The 12,303-nt window shown below is 39.9% G+C and overlaps 1 protein-coding gene and 1 pseudogene across 1 annotated transcript; both read left to right on the top strand.

The window, feature by feature from the left end:
* Positions 1-1,213: 1,213 nt before the first annotated feature.
* On the top strand, positions 1,214-2,058 carry LOC139780693 (uncharacterized; annotated as a pseudogene).
* Positions 2,059-2,697: 639 nt separating this feature from the next.
* Positions 2,698-5,085, top strand: LOC139780692 (sentrin-specific protease 1-like). The gene is made up of 4 exons (XM_071719426.1): positions 2,698-2,811; positions 2,883-2,958; positions 4,301-4,358; positions 4,473-5,085. Exons 1-4 carry the CDS (start codon positions 2,698-2,700, stop codon positions 5,083-5,085), a joined length of 861 nt encoding a protein of 286 aa, XP_071575527.1.
* Positions 5,086-12,303: the final 7,218 nt, after the last annotated feature.

Genomic DNA, 12,303 nt, shown 5'->3' with positions numbered 1-12,303 from the left:
ACCAAATTGCAACTCACTTTAAAAAATTCCACCAAAATTATACGAAGAGACATTTTTAAAGCACTTCACTTGACTGACTAACTAAGAGCGTGCAAGACGACTCCAGTACGATCGGACAAGTAAGGACTAACTCTCAGCTATAGTATTACAGGCTATTTATAGTTGAAAATATTTCCAAAAAAAACTTCTAAAATAATGGCGTGACAAAAATTGTCTAAGGCATTGGTTAGCAAATTCGAGGCTTTCCTCCGCCCTTCCTTACCGGTGGAAGGGAAAAGTTTTCGGAGAAAGGATATCTTATGCCATAAACCCTTTTCTGTCTTGTCCACAAAAACATATTCTTTTATCTAAAGGCTTACAAAGAATTCTTTATTCAAAATTTCTATTAATGTTTTATTCCAACATGTAACTAAAAGGATTTATTATCGCATCTCAGAAATTTATTGATTTATTGCTTCTAGTATAAAAAGAGATCAGTTAAATTTTACACAAAAACATATTTTTATCTAAGAACTTACGAAGAATCCTCCATTGAATTTTTCTACTAATACTATATATTCCATTAACTAGAAGGATTTATTACTACAATCCGGAAAATTTATTAATTTATTGCTCCCAACACAAAAAGAGATCGGTTAAATTTTACACAAAAATCTTTTTTATCTAAAAACTTACAAAAGATCCTCTATTGAATTTTTCTACTAATGTTACATGTACCAACATATAACTAGAAGGATTTATTACTACTACAACTCGGAAAATTTATTGATTTATTGCCCCCCCCCCGACATAAAAAGAGCTTGGATAGATTTTTGTTGTTCCTTTATTTCTTAGAAATATTTTTATTTAAAATTTAAAAATTTTTTAACTATTACACTCTTTGTATAAAATTTTTAGCCGATCACTTTATTAACAAATTCTCTTAGCTCCCTATAAACTCCCTATATATCAGAATTTATAGTTTAAACTATCAAAATCTAGAAAAGTCTAGAAAAATCTAGAATTTTCTAATTTTTTATCGGCGCGCGCAAACTAATTTTTCTAAACCGTTACAAGCGAAGTTAACATTTTGACTAACGTTACGAAGTCAAAATCATTCGAGTCCCATCGTTCGAAGCGACAAGTTTGCCAGTGAAAAAGTATAACTCTCTCATCTGACTTTTCGATTAGTGTGTGTGTGTGTGTCAGCCGATATTACGAAGAAATAAGAACAATGGCTAGTCACAGAGAAGACGCTAATAATTCTGAGAAGCGGATGTTCACTCGCGATATTCCTGATAAACGGATTCCCGATAAGGGACGCGACTTCGAGGGAAGAAACGAGCAATTACATATGCTGCTATCGACAACATATGGACTCAACAGCTCCCATACGAAGAGAATTCATGTGGGTTTGCAAGCAACATCCGAGGGAGTTTTCGTGCCGCTCTGGTCAAATTAACCGGCAGCTGTGCGGACGGCGTTTATTTCGACGAGAAATCGTGGCAGCAGTATCAAGAGAACATGGGACTCGTGAGCGAATATTTAAATGGAGAAAACAAATTGAAGCCGAATTCTATCTCCGTTAACAATATCTCCGTCAATTTTACTTCGGCCTACGGAGCAAGATCCATATTACTGGCGTACAAGGAAAACGAGGAGAATACTTCCACCAGGACGGATCAACGAACAGACGAGGAAAATTGTCCACCGACGAAGAAACGAAAAACATATGCAGTGGCAATTGTGATGCAGAAGCCTACATTTCTCGGACTGAAAAATATTGCGAAATGTATCGATGCACATTTAACACATTTAAAATCAGTGGCTGATAATGTTAACAATTGCGCGCGTTATCTTATTAAAGAAATAGAGTTAAATCTTCCTAAAAGTTATATAGATGAAGATATTGTGAAATTAACTCTCAGAGGAAATTACAACGACATCGAGCGTAATGTACCTACGCAAATAACCGATTTAACTTTCCTCGATATGTATTTTAATATAGTATTTTTAGAACTTATTTTGCTGCGCTTTACCGAAATCCGTCGTATAATTTTGTCGAATCGCGGATTGTAAATTTTATAAAATTATTGTTTGAACAATTTGTATTTTTCCCATGAAGAAGAATTTGTAGCAATAAACATTTTTTGTAACTTCTACTTTCTTCTATTTTTCTTCAATCCTCACGTTCTCCGCAACAAATTCCTTTTCTCTTATTTTTTCAGGATTGGTCAAAGTCTACCTCGTAAATTTTTCAAATGCGCTCAATAATAAAAACTTTTATTTAAAACGGAATAATTTCGTCACGTCACGTACGAACCTGTCCGTTCCTGTTTTACAACCTCATTTCCGCTGGAAATAAGTCTTACCTAGGCAAATCTTAGAAACCAAGCGTATTTGATTATTTTGAAAACTCTTTGTTTAGCCCCAAGTCCTAAAAGAACACGGTCATAAATTATAAAAACTTTTCGATGCAAAAAAGGGTTGGGTTGCGTCACGTTTCGGTACGACGGTCATAAATCATAAATACTTTTCGATACAAAAAAGGGTTGGGTTGCGTCACGTTTCGGTACGGGTCAGGTCGTTTCTGTCTTTACACCCTTTCCCCTCCCCTTTCGTGGCAAGACACTCTTAAAAATTCCACTTTCCGTTTTCGGCATCTTAGCATCATATCCTTATTTGAGCTTAGCGTCGTCTACCACGTGCCCCACCAAAATGGCGCTGGTCGGCTCTTCCGCTATTTTCCTGCGTGACTTCCGCGTCGTCCACCACGTGCAGGCCCAAAAAGACGCCGGGCACTTTAAGCGGGGGCAGCCAATCAGACGCTGGGTAGGTATGGGATATCCAATCAAAACGCGCCATTTAGTTACTATTTTGAATCTGACATTTTTGTTTCGTAGTCGTCCACCACGTGCAGTCCCAAAAAGTCACTAGGCACTAGACACCCTAGGCGCGGGAGAGCCAATCAGACGCTTGGTAGGTATGGAGTATCCAATCAAAACGCTCCATTTGTAGCCGCCATTTTTGACTTGTAATCTCCCACCACGCGCTACCCCCTCAATGCCGCCAGACACCTCAGGGGGGAGGGCCAATCAGACGCTGGGTAGGTATGGGGTATCCAATCAAAACGCGCCATTTAATTACCTCGTTACCCCCACCCCTCACGCGGCAGCCAATCAGAGCGCTCCGAGGTCACGTGGGCAGACCGTCTGGCCACGCCTCTGGCGCCGGAGGGGTCGGTGGTGGGGGTTTGTTTTGACGCCCCATACCTACCCACTTACTACTCACGTATTCGGTGATGAAGGCATCGGTCGTCGAGCGATTCAATCGCACGTTAAAAAACAATATGTGGAAGATGTTTACGCTCAATGGAAATTACAAGTGGGTCGACGCATTGCCGCGACTCGTGTCGGATTACAACGCGCGCAAGCATCGAACGATCGGCATGCGACCCGTCGACGTTACCCCCGCGATCGCCGAAAGACTCTTGGCTACGGTGTACAGCGCGATAAAGATCGCGGGCCCGGCAAAGTTCAAAACGGGCGACTCGGTACGCGTCAGCAAATACAAGACAATTTTCGAGAAGGGTTACACGCCGAATTGAACCACCGAGGTGTTTAAGATCGTTAAAGTGCAGCATACCAATCCCGTAACCTATCTACTCGAGGACTATCGTGGAAAATCCGTCGCTGGAGCGTTCTACGAGTATGAGTTGCATCGCGCGACGTATCCTGACGTGTATCTCGTGGAGAAAGTACTGCGCAGGAAGGGCGACGAGGTTTACGTGAAATGGCTGGGATTCGATCGATCGCACAACTCTTGGATACACAAGAATAATGTTATTTAATTCATACAGATTGTATTTTTTTTAAAACATATGAAAAAATAAACTATGTAAAAAATATTAAATACAAAATATCCAATATATAAAAATATGTAACGACGTATGCAACATATAAAATGTTTGAAATACATATACGATATCTTTATTAATATCCTTTCTAATATAATACGTTATCTACTATTGCGGGTTTCGTGTTCATCGTGGCGCTATAAACAAATTTTTTTCTTGAAGAAGGGGGTTGTTATTGCGTATACGTATCTATTTCACACTATTTTTTTACGACGCAGTACGCGAGACAAAGGAAGAAATGCAAAACAGAGAAAAAAATGATCTTTCAAGATTCAGTTGGAGCGAGAGAGAGAGCAAAGGGTATATAACGAGGGATGCATCAAGCTACAGTAGTATGATTTGAGAGCTTAAACACCTCGGTGATACATCTGTGCATTGATTGAGACATTTAAAATCTGTGTGCAGCGATCGAAACAGTTAACAATCTATGGTGCAGCGATTCATCTGTGCAGCAATTCATCTGGTAAATTTGCAAATTATTAATTAAAATTATTGGAATGTGATGTGGTATAATTTTTATGACATCATAATTTTTATGACATCATATTTTTTTGTCAAAGTTTTGACAAAATCGCAGTATGGAGATGGTGGTGGAAGGCTTCGGTCTGAAGCTCACGCAAAAGGATCTTCACACGCTGGTCGACTTAAATTGGCTCAACGACGAAGTGATTAACTTTTATATGAATCTGCTGATCGCCAGAGGTATATCTTCGAACAAATATCCGAAAGTACACGCGATGAATACGTTCTTTTACCCAAAACTTCTGTCGAGCGGTCACTCGTCTCTGAAGCGATGGACCAGGAAGGTGGACATCTTTGCGCAGGATCTCATTATTATCCCTATACATTTAAACGTGCACTGGTGTATGTCAATAATAGATTTCCGCGATAAAACAATTGTTTATTACGACAGTATGGGCAGTGATAATCCGAAATGTCTGGCTGCGCTAAAACTATATTTACAAGATGAGAGTCTTGACAAAAAGAAACAACCTTATGATATGAGTGATTGGACATTTTATTCCGCCAAGAATATTCCGCAACAGACGAACGGCAGCGATTGTGGTGTATTCTCTTGCATGTTCGCCGAATACGTCTGTGCAAGCAGGAAGATAACGTTCACGCATGATGACATGCCATACTTTAGGAACAAAATGTTTAGGGAAGTAATAAATGGAAATATTGTATAAAAAATTTTTTATTGAATAAATGTTTTATAATATAAAATATAAAAATATACGTGATTAATATTCCTTCCATTATACATATACATACATTCATACTAGTACATTACTAGTACATTACATTACATATTATATTACGTTACATACATATGTCGTGTTATACTACTACATACATTACATACATATATTCCTATGTACATACATACATACATACATACATTACATACATGAATCTTCACTGTTCCTTATCATATAAAGGTATGCGATAATGTCCCCACGGCAACGTATCTGTCGAATCCGGCACGATATATCGCTTATCGTCGTACGGACTCTGAGCGATTTTCGTCTCGCTAATAGTGTACACTTCGTGCATTTTCGATCGTATGCACGACTGCGGTCGAGTCATTTCGATCTCATCGTTCAGACACCGCGTGTAGTCGTCGAACGTGATGGTGCGCGCGATAACGTTGCTTTTGACACCTTTCGCTTTTTTACAGACTTTTTTACTATCGACTCGCAAGGCGTACATTTTAGCCCTAAGTCCAACGAATTCGGTCATGATCGCGTCGTTGTTTTCGTCCTTCATCAGGCCCGGCACTTTTTTATTCACGAGAGGCATACCATAAGCGTTATCTACCGCGTATAGTCACTCGTGTCGAACCTGACTATATCATGTTTCATCGTCTCATACGCGTCGTCGCACTTGATATGATAAATCAAACTGTCCGTGTCGGTATATATGATTCTACACGAGTCGCGGTACAGGGGAGACATATACTCGTGGTGAAATTCGTATAGGCACACCTTCGACAGGTCGAGGATGCACATGCCGACGTAGATCGGTTTGTCGAATTTCACCTCGAGTTTGCGCAGTTCGACGGCTACCAGATTTTCCGAAAACACGCTCCTGCTGTGGAAATTCGGTCGCGCGATCATTGCCTCCGCGCCGTATCGTCCGTCCCACTTCGTCAATAATTTTACATCGACGTGATTGCGTACATTCTCCATCGTTTTCCCGAAAACTGCGTTATTCATTAATTTATATAAAGTTTTTTCGAACTCATTTTTGGCATGTGTTCTAAATTTTGTATTGAGTTCGATGTAAGCGCGGAGCCACGCAGATTGAACGAATTGCAATACGTGATGTATTTTTGTGACGCGAAGACCGTGGCGCGTGCACTGCTGTAGATTGCGATAATGAATAACGTAACGCTCCTTATCGTTCACCGTGGCGAGAAGTTTGTCCTGCCGTTTGCCGGGCGGTTTATCGCGCATCGGACAGAACGGTAGGTCAGTGTGCGCGCCGTGTTTATCCTGCGGATACTCTAGGTCAACCTCGAGAATATAGCCCGTAGGCGAATCCAAAGCGATCGCGTTAAAGTCGAAATTCGACACGTCTTCGACCCATCGAAACTCCGCGTAGGGCAATGGCCGACACATTGCCCAGCCATACAGGTTATTTACATCGAAGTACATTAGGTAAGACGACGGTTTCGATGAATCGTACGACTGCATATATTTGTTGTTGGCCTGCGCGTATCTGCCGGAACATTGACTCAGGCCGCCGCGAATACCACGTTCGATAAACATGACCATGTCAATGTCGGTCAGCAGTTCGAAATTGATACAGGTATGTTTCAACATGGCGTCCCACGTAAAGCCTGGTAAAGTGTAGTAGTACGCGGGAGTAGGTATACTATGAGAGTTCTAGGCCAGTTTGTGGTGGGGGGATGACGTCACCGGCGTGGTGGGGGGATGACGTCACCGGCGTGGTGGGGGATGACGTCACAGGCGTGGAGACGGGATGACGTCATCGGCGCATACTATGAGAGTTCTAGGCCAGTTTGTGGTGGGGGGATGACGTCACCGGCGTGGAGGGGGATGGCGACGTGTTTGCATCATTAATTAAATATGTTAATTTATAAGTTATAAATAATTAAATTAATTAAATTAGGTTATAATTTTTTATAACCTAACTCAATTAATTTAATTATTTATAACCTATAAATTAATATAATTTTTTATAACCTAATTTAATTAATATAATTATTTATAACATAATTTAATTAATATAATAATTTAATTTAAAAAAAATTTGCATGACAAACTATAGAGTTGAACGCAGGAAGAGATGGCGTCGAAGACTTTTTTTTCTGGGTCTACGTTCAACAAAAAAAATCAACAAAAAAAACATATTTTACGTGACTTAAACTATAGAGTCCCATAGTGGGGAAATGAGAGTGGAAGACAGGAACGGACAAGTTCATACGTGCCGTGATGCGATTATTCTATTTTAGATAAAAGTTTTTATCTATATTTTAATAATTTTATTAATTTTTTAAATTTATAATAAATCGGTTATATAATTAAAAAGGACATTACTGCAACATATATATATAATTTAAACATAGAGGAGGCTAATGTTAGATGAAAACGGAAGAGATAGATTGAAAAATAATTTTATCACTATTTATGCTAATATTTAATTTTTATTCGTTATTTACATTTTTGCTTCAATCTCGAATAGACAGCGATGTTTACGTGACTCAAACAATAGAGGTAGGTAGAGACTCTTTCAAGCTTGCATGATCACTTGGGTCCGCTGGGCCTTTTTTCCTGAGGGTCCGAGTACCTTTTTTCCGGTGGGAAATCCTGCATTGGATACCCCCACCCCGGGGCGAGGTGGACGGTTATGTCAGACTCCTACCGACTAAAACCCCTCCCACGATCCACCAGCCTTCCGAAACTGTAGAAAAAATAAAATAGATTAATGGTTTATTTAAAAAAAAAAAATAATAATAATTTTAAAAAGTAATACTTACGTTGATATTTCATCAGGCTTCACGTTTCCATGCAACATATATCCTATTTCGTGCAAATAGGACATATATTGCATGGATATATTGTATACAGCGGCTGTCTGCAATTTCCGCAGGTACGATGGCGTATTGCGTTGAATGCTCTGCTTATATGCCTTCGAACGACATATACTGGATCGGCTTCAGCGTCCGCGTATGAATTCATGCATAAAGCACAATCCTTGTGTCCTGAACCCGAACCGGCCGTATAATATAAATAAATGGCGCAATACTTTGTGCGCCCATTCCGCGCCAAAATTTCGGGACGATACAGGGCTCTAAAAACGACTTCTCTACAGTCATCATCACTATCCGCACTTTCGTACGCGCTGTCGTCTGACAGCGCGTGTTCTTTTTCTTCTTCTTCATCCAGCAGCGCGTGTTCTTCTTCTCCATCAGCCACAATGTTGTCAAAATGATCAGCCATTTTAATGTATTATATTATAAAAATGAACTTGATGACACAAAAATATCAGACACGATAGTGTTTCGCACCAAATACACACGCAGCACGAGACCTTTACGCACGAATGCACGAGAGCAAGTATCCAAGATTTTTTGAGATTTGCTTCATCTGATGTGTAGATATACTTTGATTGGTGGGGATATTTCTTAAAATGATAATAAAAAAAACAGGGACGAACAAATTCTTTGTTTTTTTCCCGTGGAGGTATACCCGGCCGAAAATTATTCATGAAAGAGCCATACAAATGTTATAGAATTGAGCGTCGATGGCAGGTAGCTATAATTTATGACCTACAATTGTCACATTCTTTGAAGAGTTCGAGATAAGCAAATAGCTTACAACTGGTACCCAAAGGGTCTAAGGAAAGTCACGTCTCTGTGACGTAGAAGTAGAAGAGGATGAAATGATAGAGAAAAGAGAAAAGAGAAAAAGTGATTGAAGAAAACGATGAAGAAGAGCGTTAGAATTATAGTATGCTCAAGCAAGCAAGCGAGCAACTTGAAAATATGGTGCAATCCAATCAGCTGAATTTGATGGAAGAATTAAGTGCGTGGGAAGAATTAAATACTTGGGAAGAATTAAATGAGCAGCGATGCAATCAAGTTATCAAGGTAAATATACAAATTAATATTAAAAAAATAATGGAGTGTGATGTGATATAATTTTGCGACATAATTTTGTAACATCATAATTTTGTGTCAAGGATTTCCACAGTATGGAGGCGGTGGAAGGATTTGGTCTGAGGCTCACGCAGAAGGATCTTTACACGCTGGCTGACTCAAATTGGCTGAACGACGAAGTGATTAATTTTTATATGAATCTGCTGATCGCCAGAAGCACATCTTCGAACAAGTATCCGAAAGTACATGCAATGAACACGTTTTTTTATTCGAAACTTCTGTCGGGCGGCCACTCGTCTCTGAAGCGATGGACCAGGAAGGTGGACATATTTGCGCATGATCTTATTATTATCCCTATACATCTGAATGTTCACTGGTGTATGTCAATAGTAGATTTCCGCGATAAAACGATTATTTATTACGACAGTATGGGCAGTGATAATCCGAAATGTCTGGCTGCGCTAAAACTATATTTACAAAATGAGAGTCTTGACAAAAAGAAACAACCTTATGATATGAGTGATTGGAAATTTTATTCCACCAAGAACATTCCGCAACAGACGAACGGCAGCGATTGTGGTGTATTCTCTTGCATGTTTGCCGAATACGTTTGTGCAAATAAAAAAATAACATTCACGCAGAACGACATACCGTACTTTAGGGACAAAATGTTTAAGGAAATAATAAATGGTAAACTTTTGTAAAAATTATATAATGAATAAATATTTCAAATATAAAATACGAAAATGTGTGATTAATATTCCTTTCATTAGTATTATACATACATACATAAGCTGCTATAATTTATGACCTACACATGTCTCATCCTTTGACGAGCTACGTGTTGGGACATCCGTCCCCGTAGCTGCTCAGGTGGGGAGGGGAGGGAGTAAAGGTAGAAACAGTCCAACTCTTTTATGCACGAACGCATGAGTGCAAGTACCTGAGATTCTGAGATTTGCTTCACCAGATGTGTAGATATACTATGATTGGTGGAAGGGTTGTATCTCTCTCAACATAATGGTGAAAAACAGGGATGGACAAATTCTATGTTTTTTTTTGCGTGGAGGCACATCTGGCCAGATAAGAGTCATAAAAATGTTATAGAATTGAGCACCGACGGCAGACTGCTATAATTTATGACCTACAATTGTCTCGTCCTTTGATGAGCTATGTGTCAGGACATGGTTTATGTTACCATTCGGACAAAATTTTTTTTTACTAATAAGCAAATAGCTTGTTTGCTTATTGAGATCCAAAGGGTCTAAAGGATGTCACCTCTCTGTGACGTAGAAGTAGAAAAGGAAGAAATGATTAAGAAAAGAGAAAAAGCGATAGAAGAAAGGTATAAAACGATGGAAAATAGTGTTAAAATTATAGTATTCTCAAGCAAGCAAGCGAGCGAGCAGTCTTTAGAATCTTTGGATCGAAGGAAACGAAAATATGGAGCAAGAGTTGTTGGAGCAAGCCGATCAACTGAATTCAATCGAAGAATTTAGTGCGTGGGAGCAGCGATGCAATCAATATCTCGAAGTGTTGGAAGAACAAAGCGGAAATAAACGGCGTCGATTATCAATCAGCGACCAACAGTCATTGGTGGCTCAAATCGCACGAATCGAAAGTAAAAAAGATTCCGTACGTCAACGTTTCATGCATGTGGGTGCCGGATACAGTGCGGGTGAGACAGGACTCAGATGGCGCGAGATAGATACGGCTTTCGAAAGTCGCATATTGACTGGTGCGGTAATCAATACCGATTACATTGAACCGCGAAAATTTCTCGAGGATGCGAGAAACATCGTATTCAATCATGTGTGGAACGTCATACAACAACATAACAGTGTAAAAATAAACACAATGTTCAACGGCGAGTTTGTGGCGGGCGATAAACGCGCAAATAAAAGTGTCAATACGGGAAACTGTGAACTCTTTCGCGAGTCCGATTTGGAAGAGTGGTATAAGTTGCGTGTTATCGAGCTCACTTTAGCAACGCTGGAGGAATTCCAGGAACGCGATAGCGGGTGGGCGTTATCACGTATACATAATTTAATGCTAAACATAAATAAGTACAATCCATTGCACGCGGGGTGTTACATCGATTTACCGCAAGAAATTAAATTAAAGAAAGCGGTGATTAATGTGCAATCTACGGACAATGCATGTTTCACGTGGTCGGTGGTCGCCGCGCTGTATCCAGTCGTGGAACATACATATAGAAAATCTTCATACCCTGATTATAAAACAGTATTAAATTTACAAGGCATTGAATTTCCAATGTCGTTGCGTCAAATTAAAAAATTTGAAGATCTTAACGTCGGCATTTCAATCAATGTATATGCCATCCAGAAAAAAAACAAGAAACTTGCTATCCTGCCAATACGACTCACCGACCGAAAGATGAACAAACATGTAAATCTGCTGTACGTGAATGACAACAACGTGGGACATTTTGCATGGATCAAGAACCTATCGCGTCTCATTAGCTCACAATTGGGCTCGCGCCATGGTCGGAAATACTTTTGTGATCGGTGAGTATACATCCTAATAAAAATGAAAAATAAAAATAAAAATAATTTTATGAAAAAAATATATAAAAATTTCATTATTTACAGATGTTTGCACTATTTCTACACGAGCGAGAAATTGGAAGCCCACACCATCGACTGTCGGAAGATGAACGACTGCGCGATCAAGTTACCGAGCGATAACGACAAGTGGCTGCAATTCAACAACTACGGCAGGAAAGAACGAGTTCCGTTTATCGTATACGCCGACCTGGAATGTATCCTGGAGAAGACGGCAGCGGATCCTGAAACGCCCGGCATATACCAACACCATGAGGTATTTAGCATAGGATACTACGTGCGGTACTCGTACGACGACTCGTTATCCGCGTATCGATTTTGTCGCGATAAGGATTGCGTTGCGTGGTTCGCCGAGGAACTAAGACGTTTAGCACACGACGTAAAGACTATCTTGTCCACTAATATACCCATGGCGGATTTCACGCAAGACGAATGGAAAAAATTTAACAGTGCGACGCAATGTCACGTGTGCGAGAAACCGTTCGCGCCAGGTGACACGCGGGTACGCGATCACTGTCATTTAACCGGTAGGTACCGAGGTCCCGCACATTCGACATGTAATTTGAATTATAAGGATTCTCACTTCATCCCAGTAATATTCCACAATCTGTCGGGCTATGACGCGCATTTCATTATCAAGGAGATAGCTACCGCGTTCAAAGGCAAGATCGATGTACTGCCTATAACAAAGAAAA

This window comes from Temnothorax nylanderi, unplaced genomic scaffold (genome assembly GCF_030848795.1).
Source record: "Temnothorax nylanderi isolate EJ_2023f unplaced genomic scaffold, tnyl_v1.0 TNYL_tig0292_pilon, whole genome shotgun sequence".
Classification (NCBI taxonomy): Eukaryota; Metazoa; Arthropoda; class Insecta; order Hymenoptera; family Formicidae; genus Temnothorax; species Temnothorax nylanderi.
Note: the sequence above shows the minus strand (reverse complement) of the source record. Positions and strands in the feature narration are given on the sequence as shown.

Bases quoted from the DNA above. Each gene is read 5' to 3' on its own strand.
- LOC139780692 (XM_071719426.1), top strand. From the start codon at position 2,698: ATGGCGCTGGTCGGCTCTTCCGCTATTTTCCTGCGTGACTTCCGCGTC. The intron at 2,812-2,882 runs GTAGGTATGGGA...TTTGTTTCGTAG, and splicing joins GGCAGCCAATCAGACGCTGG to TCGTCCACCACGTGCAGTCC. The intron at 2,959-4,300 runs GTAGGTATGGAG...ATCTGTGTGCAG, and splicing joins GAGAGCCAATCAGACGCTTG to CGATCGAAACAGTTAACAAT.